Source organism: Corvus kubaryi, unplaced genomic scaffold (genome assembly GCF_017639235.1).
Source record: "Corvus kubaryi isolate FWS band 111438036 unplaced genomic scaffold, C.kubaryi_AGA036_p1.0 134, whole genome shotgun sequence".
In the NCBI taxonomy this organism is placed as follows: domain Eukaryota; kingdom Metazoa; phylum Chordata; class Aves; order Passeriformes; family Corvidae; genus Corvus; species Corvus kubaryi.
In genome coordinates this window covers 2,289,742-2,309,745 of record NW_024580668.1, presented here as the reverse complement: position 1 = coordinate 2,309,745, position 20,004 = coordinate 2,289,742, and the positions used below count along the sequence as shown (strand labels likewise).

Genomic DNA, 20,004 nt, shown 5'->3' with positions numbered 1-20,004 from the left:
AGCATCTATTCCTTAGGGCCTCTCCTGAAAAGTTCAGCTTGAAGGAGGCCATGGAGCAGGTAACAACATGAAATTCCAGGGGACTATCCCGGCTGTTTGTGAAGTGGATCACCCGACTCCCAGAGAGGCTCTGCACGGCCAAGGTCACATCAAGCCAGTTCTATTTTTGGCTCCAGAGATGATCTGATATAAATCATTACCACAACTGAAGTGACTTCAAAGGAATGATGCAATGTGAGGATCGGGATTCCTGCCCCTCAGAGCTTCCCAAGCAGGCAGGAATGCCCAGGAATGCCCATCCCTCCTTGGGGCTGGAAAGAGACCTCAGCAAACCTGAGCTCAGCTGGAACTGGACCAACCCATCCCCCCTGCCACGGGCAGGGACAGCCTTCCCTATCCCAGGGTGCTCCAAGTCCATCCAACCTGGCCTGGGACACTTCCAGGGATGGATCTGGCTGAGGAAAGTGAAAAAATTCTTCTGATTTTCTCAGCTTCGGGGTTTGAGAATATTCTCAGGCAGAGAGGGAAACTGAAACCAGGGGTTGATGTCTTACATGATGACCCAAACCCTGGAGCATCCTGGAAATGAGGGTGGGAGGGAGACCTGGCAGTCCTCACCTCCTCAGCTGAGCAAAAGATCACCAAGGGCTGGATTTCCAAGTGCCTAAAATGCTCTGCTTTGTACATGAAACACAGATTATTCCACACAGTAAGAATGGAATAGAATATTCCACATGATTAGAAACAAAGTATTTTAATTTAGAAGCTAAAATCTGAATTTCTTTGCCCCAGCCCTCACTATTTTTGCTCAGGAACCACGCTAAAAAGCCATCTGAAAATGGCCAAATATGTAGAAATTGGAGGGGGGAAGGTTGTTTCTCTGATTTCAAAGGCAGGGGTTTAAACCTGGCTGTTTTAAAAACTGAGATATGTGGCCTCCACCACACTGCCCGAAAGCACAGCTACTTGACTACCAAAACAAACAATCCCACCCTTGTTTGTTTGTTATTTCACAGGGATCCAGAAGGAATGTTTTTCTGCACTTTGCCCTGAAACAAAGCATTCCGATGAGCTGCATTTACGGGGACACTGAACTCGCCATCACATAAACACAAACTCTGCTTTTTTCCAGAGCAGGAGCTGCACGTTCTCTCCTGCAGCTTGGGATCCCTTCCAGAAACCCTGGAATATTGCCAGGGATTTGCCTTTGGTGACTCCAGTAACCTCTAGAAACACACAAAACAGCAAAGGCACGGCACAATGCCTGAGAAATTCCTCAGTCTCTCCTGAAATTTCCCTTTTTTTTTACCTTTTGGAGGAAAAAAATGTGGCCACTTTACCCAAGGCTGGTAGGAAGCTCACCCTGAAGGCTGCAGATGGAAAATGATTTGAGCGTTTTGTTGGATTTTGGCAGGGCTGGAACTCCAGGTCCAAGGTCCTTCCAAAGGGAGCTCTTCACACAGGCAGCCCACCAGGGTTTGGATTTCCATTCTTCTATTTATGAAAAAAAGGCTTTAATTTGTCACTTCTGAGTCAAAAGGTGGGAGATGAGCCCCGAAATTGTTTTCAGTTCAAAGGAAATTTGTGAGGGGACAGGATCTAGAATTTTGCTGTGCTTCTAGAAAAATGAAGCCGTGCCAAGAGAGACAGATTGCAGCTCCTTTATTCCATCCCCTCCCCTCCCCAGACGTGTCTGAGGCAGCAGATCCCCATCAGGAAGCTGTCCCCCATGGAAAACTGGAGAGCTGCTTTCGAGTAAAGAGCTCTGGTTTATCTCTCATCTGAATGGGACTGTGTGACCCTAGAAAAGGCACCACAACCTCTCCATGAGCTCACAAACTATTTTATTGGAATTATTTCCTCCATTAAATTACGGCTTGCCTCTCTCCTTTTCCAGCCCATGCCCATGTCCCCCCACACTGGCAGCTTGTTCAGCTCTATTTCAGCCTGAAACGCCGCAAAATAAGCATGGAACAATTACAAATAGATGGATCACTGGATGGAATCCCATGGCTGTGAACGTCTCTAACTGGAATTGTGCTCGGCAGGACTTAAATGATCCCTGGAGAGTGGATCAGTGGCTGTGTAAAATCAGCAGCAGAGTTGCCCACGTGTTGTCTGCAAAGCCATCCACGCTCTTGGCAACAAGATGATTTCCCTGTCCCAGAATACCCATTCCATGTGTTCTGAGTGAGCCATATTCCCTGCCATCAGCCCATAGTGACTGCATCAATCAAGGCTGGTTTGCATCCAGCTATTTCCTTCTCCTGGGCACTAAAGAAAATCTCAATTTTTCCTTCCCCCCCGAGAACACATTTGGGGAAGGATAAACCTCACTCTTTCCCCTCATTCAGGCTGCATCTCCACCAACAATATTTGACATGAGAGTCATCCACAGCTGCTAATAGGGAATGAGGCTGTAATCTTGTCTCTGATTGCATTCAGAATGCACAATGTTGCTCAGGATTGCAAAGGTTTTTTCAAGTTACAAACCCCAGCTTTGGCACTGGCCAGGACTTGCTGCAAGGCCAGTGCACACAGAAGTGCCTGGCAGATCTTTAGGAACCTGTGCACCTTTAACTCGTGTTAACGCAAGTCACAACAGATTCCTATTGCTCTGAAACATCAGGCATTTTAATCAGTCTTTTCTCTTCAAAAACTCTCCCCTCCCGACTGGAATTACATCAACCAGAAGTGGGATTTTTGTAAATGGTTCAGGCTCAAAGCCATTCCTCCAACCTTAGCTTCAAACACCCAAGAGCTGGATTTGAGCCCACAGACACATTCCCACTTGACACAGTAATCAGAAGGCAGCTTTGTTCTACATCTTCATTTATTTGGGTCCCTCAGGACTACACAGGATTGATTCCACAGAGAAGATTCACTGCCAAACCCCCCTGAGCAGCTGGAAGTCTGTGACACGTTGTCTGAGCCACGCAGGGAGCTGGGGAGCAACATCTGAGTGCAGACGGCAAAAGAGCTCACCCAGGATCTGCTGACAAGCCAGGGATGGATTCTCTGCTTTGCTGGGTGTCCACGCTGTGCTCTGGGACAGGGAAACACAAGCAGCACTGACAGATTTTGCTCCGAACTGGCCATCAGTCCTTGGCTCGGACAAAGGGGGAAATGCTCCCCCAAACTGCTGCTGGCACAGATCCCAGAGGCACCGGGCTCACTGAAGGGCAGGGAGCAGCGTGCTGAGATATTCCAGCCTGATGGAGGATTAGATGGTAAAACAATGTTCAAGGGACACCTGGGAGCTTCCAAGAGCCTTTTCCAGTGAATCACTGCAAGTGTCAATAAAGCAGCAACATCCCCTTCAAACTGCTGATGGACCCAGCAGCTGCAATTCTGGAGTTCAGCAGCTCCTTAATTACAGATCCTGGCCAGGTGATGAAGCAGTGCACCAGTAAAATCCCTCTGGCACACGATCTTTGGAGGGCTTTGCAAGGACTCTGTGGTTCAGACAGGGCAGGGGAGCCATCTGAAGCAGCACTGAGGACCTCGAGGGGCAGGGACACCCAGGAGGGGGGCACCTGGAGCTGGACAGTGAGAGCTGATAATGGAAAATGTCTTTGAGCAGGCAGGGCTGGGGTTTAGACCTTGCTTATCCCACAGGAATATCACAAGTGTTCTGTAAAGGAGTCATTTCTCTCCCTCCTCTACTCACTGCACACTGGGATGTGCTGCTTAAATGCAACCTAAAAGACATTAAAAGCAAGACTTGAGTCTGCTCTCCCTGCAAAACTGATGAGTTGGACATGGTATCATTAGAGAGAGCATTATCTGAAATATCCTTCCACTTCCAGGCTGGTTTTTTATGGACCTACAGCCTTCAAAGTACAGGTCCGCTGGCTCGTTGGGGTTTTTATAAATCATACACAGACAAGGTTATAATTCAGGGCTGCTTAAGGCCATCAGGGGAGAGAAGAGCCACTCCAAAAGAAGAGCCAAGAAGCATTTCCAGCAGAAACCCTCCCTTGCCAGTGACAGCTGAAAAAAAGCAGCCAGGCTGGAGCTAAGTATCAGATTCAGCTCCTTGAACATCTGCTAAGCTTTGTACACGGGCACAGTTAATTCTGGGCATGAAACTGGATAGGAGAGAATCAGCCTGGGACTGTAACCAGGGAGAAGAAATAGTGAAGGCTTCACTGGAGGTTAAAGCCGGGCTCTGTGCAGGCAGCTCGTGCTGCCAGCAGCTGGATTTGCAGCTGGATGTGCCGTCCTGCCGGGCCAGGCTACGGCACAATCCCAGGAATCAGCACCTTTTAGGATTAGGGAGCTGCAGAACAGTTTATAGTGAGTTAGGGTTTGGAATTACTCCTTTGTGTCGCAGAGTACCTGATTTGGTCACTGGAATTCCACTGGCTATGGGGGGCAAAGGGCATTGACACAGCTCATTAGCAGCTCACAGAGCTCACTAATTAGGACATGGGATGCAAGAGGCTGCTCTGGGTGAGAGTCACAGCTCTGACAAGGACACTCCTGCTGAAGCCAGGGCAGCAGGATGCTCTCCCAGCAGGCACAGCTGGGACCTGCTCCACACTTGGGCTCACTCACAAACTCAGGTTTTCACCCCCCAGAGCACACAATCATTTGCAGAAGCTGCATTTCAGAGCTGGACTTGTAATTTTAAGATTACACCTAAGGAGACCCAAAAAAAAAGGGCAGAAGTTGCACATGAATGGAGCCTTTCTGTCAGTAAAGTGATTTTTCCAGCACTAAGCTGCCAGCATCCAAAGGCAGACACGGGAGAAGGGCTGCAGCTCCTCCATCCTTGAGCAGCTCAGCCAGACCTGCTGCCCACCTGCAAAACTCAGTTCATGATGCTTGTTAGGAGCTGCTTGAGGGTGACAAATGCCCTGCAAGCCCCTCACTCACAGATGGGATAACCGGAATAACTTCCCATCCCTGGCCTGCCGTCATCCCCTGCCATTCACCAATTCATTCACCTGCAAGCTCCAGGAAGCAGCAGAGGTTTTTGTGTAATAAATACAGCTCATGCCATCCCTGCAGACAGCTCCAGGTGTGGAGGTGAGTCCGTGGCACTGTCCCAGCACGAGGTAAATTTATCTCATTTCCCCTTCACTCCTGGCATCAGAGCTCTGCAGCCACAGGTCACTCCCCGGGCTGCTGGGGAGCAGCCTTAAAATCAAAGTGAAAGATTAAAATGAAAGAGCAAATCGTGCTCCCAGCGAGTCACTGCAGGCTGGACTTCACCAAACGCAGTGTTTTGGGAGGAGTGAGGGATTTGCAGCCCATGAAATCGGGGGAAGGAGCACCTGAGAGCTGCAGAAAACAAGGGAAGGAGTTTTCCCGAACTGCTGAACGGGCTGGGCCTGCCTTCAAAGCTGCTCCAGGGAAAATTCCTGGCACTCAGAATGGATTTCCCTTCCCAAACACTTCAGTGCCTGCTCAGGGAAGGATCCTGCCCCTCTCCCCAGCACATCTGGAGTGATCCTGCCCCTCTGCTCAGCCCCCAGAGGCAAAAGGAGGGACAGGCAGCTCCTGTTTATTTGGGGTTTTTTTTTCCTTCGAGTTGGAGGAATGGACTAATATTGACTTAAAGAAACACTGAATAAAATGAGGATTCCAGAGCCCATATTTCCCTGGTAGAATTCCTTTTTCCACCAGCTCCTGCAGCTCCCCTGCACTTTTCCAGGCTGATCTCCACATTAGTTCAAATGGACAAACCCAGCTCGTGTGAATTTCTCACATCCCAGCTGTGTAGCACTAATTAAAGACAGAGTTCAGGAGTTCATTCACATTTAGGTAGATCCAACCTCGAGAAAGCTGCATTAAAAATGTCTATAGAAGCTTAGCAGAACAGTCTTAATTTGCCCTTCTCCATTTAACAGGGAAGAGCCACTTGTATTTTACCACAGCACCATGCCAGGAGTCTTCTTCTCCACAGGACGAGTCAATTCGGAACATCACCAAACATCCCCCCTCACCTTCCTGGAGACATTCACAGGAAATTTCCCGTTGCCAAACACAGGGCATTCATTGATAATTCACCAGACAAACACTCCTTGGCAAGTGAAGGGACAATTTAACCTCCTCCATTGACATTACTGGGGAGAAACACCACTCATTTTACCCTGTTGATCTTCTGAATTCAAACAAGTGACATTATTATCAGTAAAGCAAAAAAAAAACCACCAATAATCATTTCAACAGCTTGAACTCTCGCTGGTATTTGACAGCACTTGATGAAGTCAGACAAAAAGATAATGGAACAGTCCATCATCTTCCACGGCATTCCTAAAGCTACACAAACACCAAATTAAGATGTCAGTCTCAAATTAAGATGTCAGTCTCAGGAGCAGCCCTTGCATCTGTTACTTTCTTTCAAGTGTTTCCACAGCCACTGCAAAATGTTATTTATCCCTGATCTCACCCCAGGGCAATGCCCATGCACAGCAGCAGGAGAATTTCCTCCACACTGGGAAAGGAACTGACAATGAAAAGACATCAGAATCACCAAAGAGTAAATCTCACCTGTTTATAATTGGGTTTCCTTTCTCTTCCACTGCCTTTACAATCATCCCTGACACATCCTTGCAGGGCTGGTGCTGACACCTCCAGAAATCACTGATTTTTCTACCGAAGGAAGAGCAAATAGGGAAAAGGAGAGAGCCAAGATCTGCAACCAGCAGGTCAGGGAAGTACTTGGGATAAAGGGAAAAGGGTGATGTGGTCAGATTTGCATTAAACTTGTTACAATAAAACATCCTTAGAATAAGATAGCAAATGGGTAAGAGCCGCTTGTTCACTCGTTAATTCAGTTCAGGAAAAAATTTGGAATTGATTGCTTTACTTCACAAACTGAGCCCATCTTCCAAAGAAGAACACAGAAGGTAATTTATCAGAAAACAGGCTGGAAAGCACAAGAAAAGCCACTCCTCCTCCTAAAATGGGCCAGTATCAAACCAGGAAATCATACTCCAAATCATGATCTGTATAATCTTCTGGGGAGAAAAACAGGAATAGTTCTGAGGTTTGTCCTTTTTGGATTTTGGTGGGGTTCTTTGGGAACAAATTAAGACCCTTATTTCTCCAAGCTGTTCCCACAAGTCAAATACTAAAAGAAACAAAACATAATTCCACCATGGGAGCTGCAAAACTTCCTTTTACCTCACCCAGAGCCAGGCTGAGCACCCTGCTCCCCCAAAAAAAGGGGTGACACAAGGTGACAGCACCCAAATGACAAACCTTTCTCCAACCCCAATCCCAGAGCTGACCCCATAAAGACACTGGGCTCTCATCCCATTAACTTGGTGCCACAGGGAACCCACAGGGGTCTTGCTTCAGCCCCAGTACCCAGCTGGAGCTGCACGAGGCTTGACTGGCATTTTCTGGGATCCCTCCCCTCACCAGCCCAAGGAGAAAGCTCCAACTTCCCAAGGAATGTTCTGGATCCCATCCCCGCTGCCGCTGACAACTTCTGAGCAGTAAGAAACCTTAATATCTGTGAATATATTCTAACACCTTATCTCGCAGCTTGCTGAAACTCTGAATTTCCAGTGGGCTTAATATCTCACAGGTTGAAGTCGGTGCCTGAGAAATCTGCTCAGTTTTTCCTTGTCTCCAACTTCCAGACTGAAAGGATCTGCATAGGTGAGCAGAGTTTTATTAATAAAGCTGCTTCAAATGTAGATACAGGCAACTCTTCCTTCTCCTTCCCCCAGCCTTACATCATCCTTCTTTCCCGTTTTCACAGCTCATGCTCTAAAATCCCCACATTAACTCTCTGGCACATGTACTCAAGCACCAAATCTCTTCCACCATATGGTTCTAGTCCTGCAGATTGTCTCTTCCCCACTCTACCTCTCCTCCCACAGGGTTTCACAGAAACAGAGCGACGCAGAACTTGTCAAAGTACATGTCACTGGCAATGTTCAACACTGATCTCCTCAATGAAGCTGCCACAGGACTCAGTTTAATTAAAATCAAGCACAGCAGACCCTGAGAGCTTGAATTTCTCTGCAGCTTTCCACAATCAAATGTGTCTCCTGAAGTGGACAAGTCCGGAGCTTTATGCCAAAGTTTCTCTGAATTTCTAAGCAGGAGGCAGAAGTTTTCCCATCTAAAACAAGGGTGTGCAGTCAGCACTGATGCTCTGCCTCCTGAGGAACAACCTACAGGACAAAATTGCTGGATCTTCCCAGTGCAGTCCTGCACGTGGCCAGTGTCCAACAGGGAACTCCTCACCCAACACTCAAACACAGGAAAGCGTCCCATCCTCCTCATTTTAGGTGAAATTTTAATGTCAATAAATCACTGATCAAAATGAGAAGCAGGCAGTCCAGAAACCTAAGAATTATTTTTTTTCACTGAGTTTTTTAATCAATCCAGAAATATTTGAGCACTTCAGCATTTCCCAGGAACAAACAACTGGCTGCAGAGTTGTGGCAGTCCCAGCTCCCTCCTGTCACCAGCTGAAGACTGAATTACTACAAATCCCTGCCAGGGGCTGGCCAGGAGTGCCCTAATTCTGTGCTGGAGAACACCCCTGACACCACATTCTTTCCCCCTGATGTGATTAAGAGGTTTTGGGCCAGTCAGGCCCATCCAGCACAGACACCTGACCCACACAGATCCAATTTCTGTCCTCAACGAGGGTCATGCTAAAGAGGGAACAATTCCACTGCTGTAGTTCCAGCAGTCACATCTTCCACAGGAGACACAGCCACCGTTAATTTTGCCTTCCCAAACCTCACAGTGAGTGGGATTTCACTGAATCTGGCTAAGCTGGCTCAGATCAGTGTTAAACCATGTCCAGAACACCACACAAAGGGATGCTCCCCTGGAGTGCCCAGGGCAATCCTGAGCAGGACAGGCTCAATCCTGTCCCATGCACCCAGCACAGCCTGGAAAGGGCCCTGCAAAGGCAGCAGCTGGAAGGAAAGGGCTCTGGGCTGAGCTCACCTTTGGCCCTTCAAACAGCCCTGCTGCCACATGGAGAGGCACAAGTTTCTCCATCCTCAGCAAAGGTGGTCAAAGCCATAATTGAAGACTCCCCTGCACAAATCTGACTCCATCAGAGGACTGACTTCTCCTCAGGCAGGGCTGCAGGAGTGTTCCAGAGGCTGGACAAGCCACGACTGAACCCCTGCAGGAGGAGGGCTGATCTGTCCTCAGGAACCCGCCAGGGACAAACACCAGAACTGCACTGAAACCCCGCTAACCTCACCTTGGGTGCTCAGATCCTTCTGGAGCCAGCCCCGATTTCCATGGAGGGCCCTCTGCAGCAGCCAGCTGAGGCTGATCATTCCCTGCATAACTCAGAGGGGGCTGCAGAGAGCCCCCAGGGCAGGCTGGGGATTTAATTAGAACTGTTGTTAAACAGACCTCAAGGTGGAAGGGACCTCCTGAGACAAAAACCTGGCAGCAGCACTTCCTTCCCAGACACATTCCCAGCTAAAAAGAATTCCACTCTGCCCCTCAGTTCCCCTCCACGAGCTTTATTCCCTGGCAGACAGACCAAGGAGTCTCTGCATTTTTAGGAACAGACACTTGGCTGTTCGCACGGCTCCATAAGTCAGTGGATCCTCCCAAATGAGGGTTTTTAACAGCCTGCAATGCCTTGATAGTAATGCAAGCTCGTGGGGCAGCCTCCCAGAGCCGCACCCGCAGGATACACCCTCATAAAATCGAGGCAGCCAGAAAATAAATCAGGCTGCCTGCTCGTGATGCCCACCTCTGAGAGCTCCACCCATCAGTCAGGGCTTGGATTATCGTCCTGAGCTGTAAACATCCCGTGTGTCCAGTGAGTGGTGGGATTTGTTTTACACAGCTCAATACTTCCGAAGGCTTTTCTAACAAACAACAGATTGCCAGGACTGTTTAAGTGTTTCTTTGCTGCAACAGCAGCAATCTGTGTATATTGATTCGGCAGCATCTGTTGTCCTCTACTTTTCTTATTTTAATAACCCTCTTTTTTATAAAAGGAAACATTTTGTCCTCTTCCAGAACACAGGCTCACCTGAATTTTAATATTCAAGTTATTTCAGCATCTCCTATCCTGCTTGTATAACCTGTAAGGCTTGGGAAGGCTGCTGCTCCATCTGTGAGAGCCAAAGTTGTCTTAGTCTTGCATCTCCACCATGAAATGAAGACAACCTGAATTAACATGTTGAAAATAGGCAGGGAGCAGAAATAGTTTCAGTTTGAAAGCTGGCTGAAGCAGAAAGCAGCACAACTGCTGCATTTGTTCTGTTTCTAATGAAATAAATAAGTGTGCAAACAACCGCGCCTTTTATTTTTTATCCACAATGCATTCCTTGCTTCAAGCCGGGTTTATACTGGATCATGGCACAGACTCTCACATTAAAAGTCTTCTGGAATAAAGACATTTTAAGAGTTATTGACATGACAGATGCAGCTTTGAGGAGCTTGTGACTCAAGGGAAGAGCACACCCGAGCACAAATGGCTGTAGATGGCCCCACAACCACTTTTAAGCCACAAAAGTTTAAAATTTGCTGTCCATCCTGGAATTTCTCCTGGAAGATTGTTCAGTAACAATGCACACACAGAGCTTTGAGCCACCTTGTGCCACACCACAGCACACAGAACGAAGGTCACGTGAGTTTAAAAGTGATGCTTCCGAAAAATGGGAATACAATGGAAACACTTGCACAGCAGCCAGGTGTGATCAGAGCAGACAAAGCCTGGCACAAAGCACAGTCATGTTTTATCCCAAGCTGTCTCAGGAAGGTGTTCTATCCCACCTGGAAAGCAGCAGCATGCAATGGAAGCCAGCACAGCCAAACCCTGTGCTGGGAAGAAGGGAACACCTCTTTTCCAAGCAAACCAGTGAGAACGTTTCTGGAAGCTGATGCTTTCCAGTCAGTCAAGTACTGGCAGAGCCTCCCTCCCCTCCACAAAGCCTCAGGTGCCTTTTCCCTTGTACAGCTCTTCAGGCTCACCAGTGCTACAAACCCCTCTGTTTCAAAGCTTGGCTCCTGTTTTGATTTTCAGTTGGTATTTGAGCACTGAGCTGAGCCAGCCCAACCTAAAGCCAAAGCTCAGGTGTGTTCACATCCACCCACCCCAAAAACAGAAAGACAGGAACAGGCTTTTCCATTTGGGAAACATCTCCCTGATGCGCTCCCCCTCAGAAAGGACACACCTGTACCACAGAACGAGGTGTGATTTGAAAATCCTAAGCACAAAAAAGCCTTTCCAGACAGAGAGAGGCCATAAAGCTTCACATACAGAAATAAAGCCTTGAATCAGCTGAGAGGTGACTGCAAAGCACCAGGTGTCCTCCTTCCCAAAACACAGGTCCTGGTGGTCTCTGACAGAATCCCTCCTCCCAAAGCAAAGCTGGTTTTTTCCTGGTTTAAAGAACTCTGGAAGGTTGTGCTTGTGCCCTGTCAGCAGTTTTCGAGCACACAGCCTCCTGTGTGTCACTGCTAATGACACAACAGACTGACACCATTGGCTGAGGGAATTATTTTTCTCCCTATAAGGATGGAAAGAATCGGGAAGAGTGAGCTTTCTCCTGAATATATTTGGCTCTGCAGAAGACACATGTGATACAAATGTTGCTATGGAAACTATTCTATTAAATAATACTCAATTAAACTTCCACGTTTCAAGTGCGCAGAAAGAGTTCAGGTGCAAAACCAATTAGCCTAAATTCAATTTTGGAATTACAAAGTAGGGCCTTCCAGAACTGTCACGTTCCTTTTAAAAGAGGTTTGGATTTGAGCAAGCTGCTTCTCTGCACCCCTTTCATTCCAAATGTAGCACCTGCACCCCAGTTACTCAGGAAAGTCATTTCTTGAGGTAATTTGTGGCTCCAAGCTCTGCTCCCAGTTCCCTTAGAGATGGAATTACCACAGCGTTACAGAGTCAAAGCCAGGAGCTGCATTCAGCCTGGAGAGACAATGCTCAGATTACAGCTGTGCCACCAGAATACAGGAATGTATCTCAGTGACTCCCACTCACATCCTGTCACACAGGGAGTGCTGAGATCCCTCTCAATTAAACAGGAATCCTACACGGAGCTGGAGTAGGCTCATCTTTCCTGATGTTTTCACAGCATGGGAAAGTTGTCTGAAAGTTACTATTTTATAATCTAAAGTATTTTTTCCCTTCCTACCTGCAGCTCCTGGGTGTCCCACAGCCCTCCCCAGCACAGCCACCAGAAAACAACCTGTTGGCATAAATCCTTCAGCCTCTGAAGGAGCCAAGCCCACATCAGCCACACAGTGAGATTGAATTCAAGCTCTTGCTCAAGCCAGGAGCTCAGCCAGCTGCAGGTGTCACATCACACCTGCAGCCAGGAGGAAGGTGCACCAAGGAGCAGGGACACACTCCAGTCCAGCCTTTAAAGAACTCAGACTGATCATAGTTCCCCAGTTCTGCTCTCAGTCAGGGTGCTGGGCTGTAAGCAGCTTACAGAAAATGCTACAGGAAGAAGCTGCAGCCACATCTGCTCTCGAGTCCTGGGCCAACATTCCAAGCTGGAAGCTACCAGGAGAGAAAAGCTTTGCTGCTGGTCAGGCTGGTTATTCCCAACAAATGGAGCAGGGTTTGCCCAGGTCACCTCTCCAGCACCAAATCCAAAGCAGCGGCAGCCAGACCCCAGTACCTCCCAAGGTCCCTCTCAAGCTCGGGAATGCTGTCAGGACAGGAAAATCAGAGCTGAGGGCAGCTCAGGGCTTATCCTCAGCCATGGCACCTCTCTGGGACTCGGCTTGGACTGCTTCACAAAAGCACTTTTCATCACCCCTTCTGTACTTTCCAGCCACTGATAACGATACAAACCTTTGAAACTGGAACAAAATCCAAACTGTCCTTTCAAAGGAAACATTTCACATTTGTTCCATTTCCATGGACTCGGTGTCATTCTCCATTTCTCTATTTTTGCACTCAGCTGTCACAGGCTCATCTCCTAAGAGGGCATCCAACATTTCCTCACCACCAGCACTCTCAGAGAGGTCTGGAAAGCCTTTATAAAGGAAAGGCACCAGCACTGACAGCATTTACAACTATTCCAGAGTTAGATAAGCCTGATTCACATGTTCATTGAGCTTCACTGTTACAGTACGGAAAAATGTATCACAGTCTAATCTTACTCATCCTTTATGCTGGAGCAAACTGAACACTGATATATATTCAGTAATGAAACTGAATCATGACACACCAGTTGTGCCAAATTTACTACAGGTCCTCTCCGAATGACATTACCTCAATCTGTCACAGAATCACACAGTATTACAGGATGAACTGTGCCTGCAAGCGCAGGGATGAGAAATCCAGCCTGATGGAAGACTTTTAAATGCTTTCCTGTTTCCAAAACAGCCGGAGAGATGGAAGTTACCAAAACTGTGGAGAAGTCATTGCCCATGGATACAGCAAGAGATGGGAGCTGTAACTGCAGTGAGGCAGCAAAAGCTTTCAGAGGACCACAGACACTTCACCAAAACGAACAAATTCTGAATTGCCAACCCATCAGTTTGGAATAAACACAATAAATCAGTTTCTTTCCTGTCCTGAGAGGGAGATACACAAATGATAAGGTTTTATACATGCAAAGCGTCCCTCCAGGTGCATCCCCCTGAGCCAGGCTCACTAAGGGACATGGAGCTCTCCAGTCCCATCCCCGGACGGCTCAGGGGAGCAGCAGCCCCTGGACTGGGGGAACAGCCCAGGAATTTCAGAGCTCATTCCAGCCCAGGTACTGCGGGGAACTGCCCTGCCACTCCCGGCACATCCAGCACCTACAGCCGGAACCGGGAACACGCCGTGGCAGCAAAACAACCTGAAAACAACTTTAAAATTACACCAGCAGCCAAAGCGGGCTTGGCGAATTTTCATTTCGCGCAACTCAAGCGACGCTAAAAGCCCTGAAGACACCGCAAACCCTCACTCGTCCCAGGCAAGACCTTAAACCCCAACTGGCAGCAGGAACCGCAGCACCTGAGCGGCTCCAGAGCGCTCAGCTCAGCCCTGCCCGGAGCTCTCGGGACCCCCAGTCCCGGGGCACGGCCACCGCCAGCCCCGGTCCCTCCCGGAGCTGCGCTCGGAGCGAAGGGCAGCGCCGGGAGGTGGAGGCAGCGCAGCATCCCCGGCTCCCAGCGGGAGAGAGAGGAGAAAATAAATATATACATACACACCTATACATACTATATATTTAGGCGCCTTCACTCCTCTCTCCCCATCTTTTTGTTTCCTGGCTCCCCTGCGGATGCACCCACCGAGCTCAGTTTGCAAAAAGAGACAAAGGAGCAGCAGGGGAAAAAAAAATAAATAAAAGAGCAAAATGCCCAGCCCCGGGGCAAGCGCCCCCGGGCACTCACCCCCAGCCGCCGGCTCCGGATGCGCACGTAGCCCTGCTTCACGATGTCGTTGAAATTGGAAGCCATCCTTGCCCGGGACAGGCGGCGGCAGCGCCGCTCAGCCCGTCCGCGTGGCCGAGCAGCGCCGGAGCCGCGCCCCGGCAGCGACAGCACCGCCCGGGGAGGGACCGCACCGCCCCCCGAGAGACCGCACCGCCCCTCCGAACACCCCGCACCGCCCGGGGAGGGACCGCACCTCCCTCCGCACCTCCCTCCCAACACCCCGCACGGCCCGGGGAGGGACCGCACCGCCCCCCGAGACACCGCACCGCCCCTCCGAACACCCCGCACCGCCCCCCGAGAGACCGCACCTCCCTCCGCACCTCCCTCCGAACACCCCGCACCTCCCTCGGTACACCCCGCACCGCCCCTCCGAACGCCCCGCACCGCCCCGGGAGGGACAGCCGCGCCCCTCGGTACACCCCGCAGCCCCCCTCGGTACACCCCGCAGCCCCCCTCGGTACAACCCGCCGCGCCCTGCACAGCCCCGCACCGCCCCTCGGAACGATCCGCACCACCCCCGGAGCCACCCTGGGGCGCTCCGCTCCACCCCGCACCTTCCCGCACCAAAGCCCGAGCGCCCCGGGCCGGGGCAGAGCTGCCACAGCCCCGTCCGCACTCCCTGTGCCACCCCCGCCTGCTCCATCCCCGCATCCTCGCCAGCCCCCGCTGCCCCGATCCCGCACCCCGCCCTCCATCTGCAGGTGGCTCAGCCGAGAGCACCGTGATCGGCCACACCGTGCGGGGCCACCTGCCTCTCAGACCTGTGGTTTTTCTCCAGGAAAGTGGCTTTCCCTGGAAGTCTTTCAGATGCCTGAAATGCAGCCAGGATTCTCCGGAATGTCCTCCGAAGGACAGGTAACCCGAGCTGCTGCCCTGTGGCCGTGCCTCACGCAGAGGAAATGTCACACGAGCCTGGGCTGTGTTTTCTGGGCAGCGTGTGGTTGCAGTAAGGACAGGCCTTGCCTGGCACCAGGCCCTGGGGTTGCCTTCTGTGGCTCCCAAGTTCTCCTTTCCCAAGAATGTGCAAACACTGCCAAGTACTCCAGAGATCAGGAGAGAGGGGCTCTGGTGACTCCACACGGGTTACCTGCTAGTGCCGTGCTATAAATACCGTGTCCTGGCAAGGGGGACTGCTCATCTCTGCGTAACTTCTTGTATAGAGTCACAGACACAGGAGCCCAAGGTGGTCAGCCAGACAGGTGACTTTGGGAGTTATCCTGCTGTGGAAATTACAAATGGGACAGCAAGAAAGGCAGAGCAGGGAAGCAGCACGGAGCACAGAAAGGAGAGCAGCCCCCAGCTGGGCCGAGCGCAGGGCTGTGGGGAAGAGATTGCCCGTGTTTATTTAGTTCACAGAATCACGGAGTCATTTAGGTAGGAAAAGATTATCGAGGCCAAATCCACCTCTGATAGAAGGTTTGAATGTGTGGCTCCCTCATTTTGGGAGCAGCCAGGAATGATGCAGTGGCAGCGTGGTGCTTGCAGCTCTCACTTGAAGAGGTGATTATGCTTTGCAAGGCTTTGCGAGATATTAATTGATAGAGTGGATTTCGGAGGGCTCTCCAGCTGAAGGACTGATTCGCTGAGGATGGAGGAGGCAAGTCTGCAGTCCTCACTTTGGGATCTACACTTCCCGCTCCTTTTCACAGAGCTTTTTTACAGAATGTATAAAATAATGTTTCAGTCAGAAACAGAGGAACCTTCCACTCGCGTGCACCAAAACACACCGGAAATCAGAGAAATATTCTAAGTCTGTAATATGACCTTGAGGCAACAGGTTCAGAGGGATGGAGCAGCTTTCCTATGAGGAAAGGCTGAAAGAGTTGGGATTGTTCAGCCTGGAGAAGAGAAGCTTTGGGGTGACCTCACTGTGGCCTTGCAGTGCCTGAAGGAGCTGCAGGAGAGATGGAGAGAGAGTTTGGTCAAGGGATGGAGGGTCAGGACAAGGGCAAATGGCTTCAAACTGACAGAGAGGACATTTAGATGGAATTTTGGGAAGGAATTGTTCCCTGTGAGGGTAGGGAGGCCCTGGCACAGGGTGCCCAGAGCAGCTGTGGCTGCCCCTGGATCCCTGGCGGTGTCCAAGGCCAGGCTGGATGGGGCTTGGAGCAGCCTGGGACAGTGGGAGGTGTCCCTGCCATGGCAGGGGTGGAACAGGATGAGCTTTAAGATCCCTTCCAGCCCAAACCATTCCATGGAATCCACACACACCAGCTGCATCTGACAAAGCCCAGGCTGTGGAATTACCAAGAAACACACTTTTGTTCAATACTAATGCTGGAAGCATCAAGTGAGTTCTAAACCCAGGATTAAATAATAACAACAATAAACAAAACCAGAGAGTCTTAGCGGGGCTTCAAAGGCATTTGCAGCAGGGAAGAAATAACAGAGCCACTTTAGATGGCTTTTCAGCAAGTTTGGACGTTTCTTCTAATCCCTGGCAGGACCTGCAAACACTCACTGCTGGTTTCATTAGTCACTGGCATATTCCTGCAGGTAAACACGTTCCTGAGAGCTTGGCTAAGCCAAGGTGGATTTAAGCCTGTGCTTATTCTTTGATGAATTAGGATATTAGAGTCTGCTTACATCTTCCCTTTGAACAGCACAAATCCCTTACACACGCCACGCTTCAAAGAGAAAAGGCACTTTAATTCTGTGTGGGCAACATGCTCCAAGAATGTGACAGAAAATCTCATTGTTCAGGTTTTCCACTCGGTGCTATCTCCAGAAAAAAACTTGTTTCCCACTTTTTTAATATGCAAGTGTGTGCCCTGGTTGGTTTGACAGGAGTCCTTTCCTTTCCCTGGGTCTGTTGACTATTAGCCCTCACCACAAGGAAGTGCAGCACTATTTATCTTTATCTACATTCTAAACTGTCAAAGACCTCCTTAATAAGCTGTCACTGAAATCCTTCTCTTTTTAATGCCAATATTATCACTATTATTTCTTGGGAAGATAAGAGCCAAGGGTCACTCTGAAGCACCAGCCTGTTGTTAATAATTTAATTGGATTATTGTTATATTTTAATCTCATCAGAACTCTCGTGCTGCCCTACGATGAGCTCATTGCTTTTAGCCCCCTGCAAACACAAATCACTGTCACAAATTTTAACTCAGTTTTTCCCCAAAATGCCATCCTGACATTTTAAAAGGAAGTTACATTCATTTTATTATATCTGCAGCACCTCATCCCCTGTGCCCAGGGTATTATTTCATCACAGCTGAAATCTGCTAAACACCTCTGGGACTTCCCAAGTTAAAGGATAAAAAACTGCTTATTTTCAGGAAGCAATATTTTCCATGGAAGTTATTTCCTGGGACTAGTCAAGCATTTCCTGATTGAAAAAAAAAATAAAATAAATAAAATTTCCCACTTGATCCCCCTGAAATGATTTTCTGGAAATCTGTAGCACACGTCAATATTTTTTTATTAAATGCCCCCCTACCATTTTGCCTCCATAAGGTCAAGATGCCAACATTTTTCCTCTATGATTTTGATATTCCAGAGGAGCTTGGAGATGATAACATCACCATGAAGTGTGCTGACCTTTTCAAGTGCTCTGGGGTTACTGGAATGCAATATCTCAACCACAGGATCTCCATGAAAAGCTGCTGGGCATTCCAGTGTCTAATTTTGTTGTGGTGCGAGGTACATTTTTGACATTTCCTTCTGATTTTTGCAGTGGGAATTGTGAATTTGGATGAGTTCTGGCTGTGAGGAAATGTGACAGATAATGAGTGAAATAAGAGACTGTAATTCTTTATAAAAACTGATGGGTTCTCTCATGTTACTGCAGACATTGAAATCCCTTATTCGCCTTTTGCAAAGTGCTGCCTTGGATCATTTAATTTTGGAAAAAGCCAAAAAAAGAGAAGTTGATCCTGAATTTCTTTCTTTCAGAATGCAGAGATTTGATTAGTTTTGCCTCATAACTGTGGCTTGTTCTCCTCTGGTGCAAACGCTGGATCCACAGCACAGAACTGCTCAGAAATTCCTTCCCCACTAACGTGTCATTGTGCTAATTAATTTTGAGTGAATGAATTCTTCTGAAATTAAGATTTCTCAGGTACTTTTCCCTGCTGTTCCATCTCCTTCTGTACCTCTTCCTTTGTACATCATCCACAATCTGTTCCCAAGAGGCAGGCAATGTCCAGCTCTGTCAGGCTTCAGGCTGAGGAGTTGTGTGTTGGGTCACAGAATTTAGGAAAACCCATAAAATTTGGCATAAATTCGAGCATTCCCTGGTGGAGTGAGGGCAGGACCCTTGGTTAAAACATCCTCATTCGCTCCAGGGGTTTTTAAATCCATCAGGTAGAAAATTGCATTAGTGGAATGCGTGCAGACCTCCCTGGCAGAATTACTATGCAGATGTCAGTCAGTGCCAAAACATGAAAATTCATGAGACTGAACATTTAACTTACAAAAAAACCCCCATCCTAACAGCAGGAACAGCAGAGCTCCTCGTGCAGCAAGCAGGGAAGTGCCTGCCAGCAGGAGCCACTGATAATCAATATTTAATGCCAATAAATAATCTATTAACCAGGCTACCGTGTCACTGTGCACAGTGCTGCCACTGCCTTCCCTCTGCAGGCTTCATCCCAAGAATTCTGCTTTCGGAGAGCAAGGTGGAGAGAGGTGAGAGAGTGAAGGGAGGGCTGGGGCAGCCGAGGAAATGCATCATTTCACTGGAAACTCTGCTCTGATCGGAATATTTTGTCCCTAACAAAATTCCTGTCAACACAGGGAATGCTAAAATGGAAATAAATACGTGCTGAGTGAATGTGCAAGCCAAGGGAATCCAGCGTTGAAAAACCCAACGTTTATTTCGCTTGCTTTGTGGTTTTGGTGGCAGTTTCAAGCACTGAAGCGCTTTCGCATCGCTGCTCTCCTGCAGACACATCCAGGGACCTTCCTGCATCTGCAGAGCGGGCTGGGGGATCAAACAGGGTCAGAGGGTCACCATCCATCCTCCCCGTGCCTATAGGGGATTTATCAGAGCCCGCAGAGCATCAAAGCCCAGCTCTGAGCCGGGGCTGTGGCAGCGCTGGGGTGAATCAGCCTGTGCTGATAGCGCCTGAAAATTGCATTTCCCCCACTGCCTGCTTGGGATTTCCTGCCTGAGCCAGCACAGGGACACTGATCCCAGAGCTGGTCCCGAAATCTGTGAGCGCAGCCTTGGTGGGGCCGGCAGCGGGCAAAGCAGCGCTGCCAGAGGCTCAGACCTCAGCAAGGGCTGGGTTCTGATCATTCCCGTGTGCCTGAGGGTTGGGATTTCACTGTGCTGCCTCTGGAGGAGCATTTCACTGCCCCACAGCACCTGGAATAACTCCTCAAGGGATCCTTCCAAACAGGACCTGGCCCTGCTGATGGCAACATCAAAATCTCTGGGATCAACCAGCATTTTCCCATTCTCTCAGGGCTGGAATTGCCAACGTCGAGCTGGGAGATTTGGCAGCCAAATGTGTAGAAATCCTACCATAAATTCATGTTTTGCCTATTGTATGTTCACAAAGGAACCCAACTGGGAGAGTATTAATGGCACCCAGGGAAATATTTAAGGCAGGACTTGTATTTAATGGTGTCTGACATTTTAAACGACATTCTGTAGGAATCTGAACCTTGTAACCTTGTCCAGAAAAAGATCTG

At 49.1% G+C, this 20,004-nt stretch overlaps 1 protein-coding gene across 3 annotated transcripts in view; it reads right to left on the bottom strand.

The window, feature by feature from the left end:
• The window catches only part of DOK5 (docking protein 5), a 31,821-nt gene extending 17,319 nt beyond the window's left edge, over window positions 1-14,502 (bottom strand). The window contains exon 1 of one of the 3 annotated variants that reach the window (XM_042045219.1): window positions 14,317-14,502. In XM_042045219.1, the coding sequence (XP_041901153.1) occupies window positions 14,317-14,382 (66 nt within the window). In that variant the 5' untranslated portion in view covers window positions 14,383-14,502. The remainder of the gene's footprint in view (window positions 1-14,316) is intronic. The other 2 variants (XM_042045211.1, XM_042045228.1) reach the window with 2 other exon arrangements.
• Window positions 14,503-20,004: the final 5,502 nt, after the last annotated feature.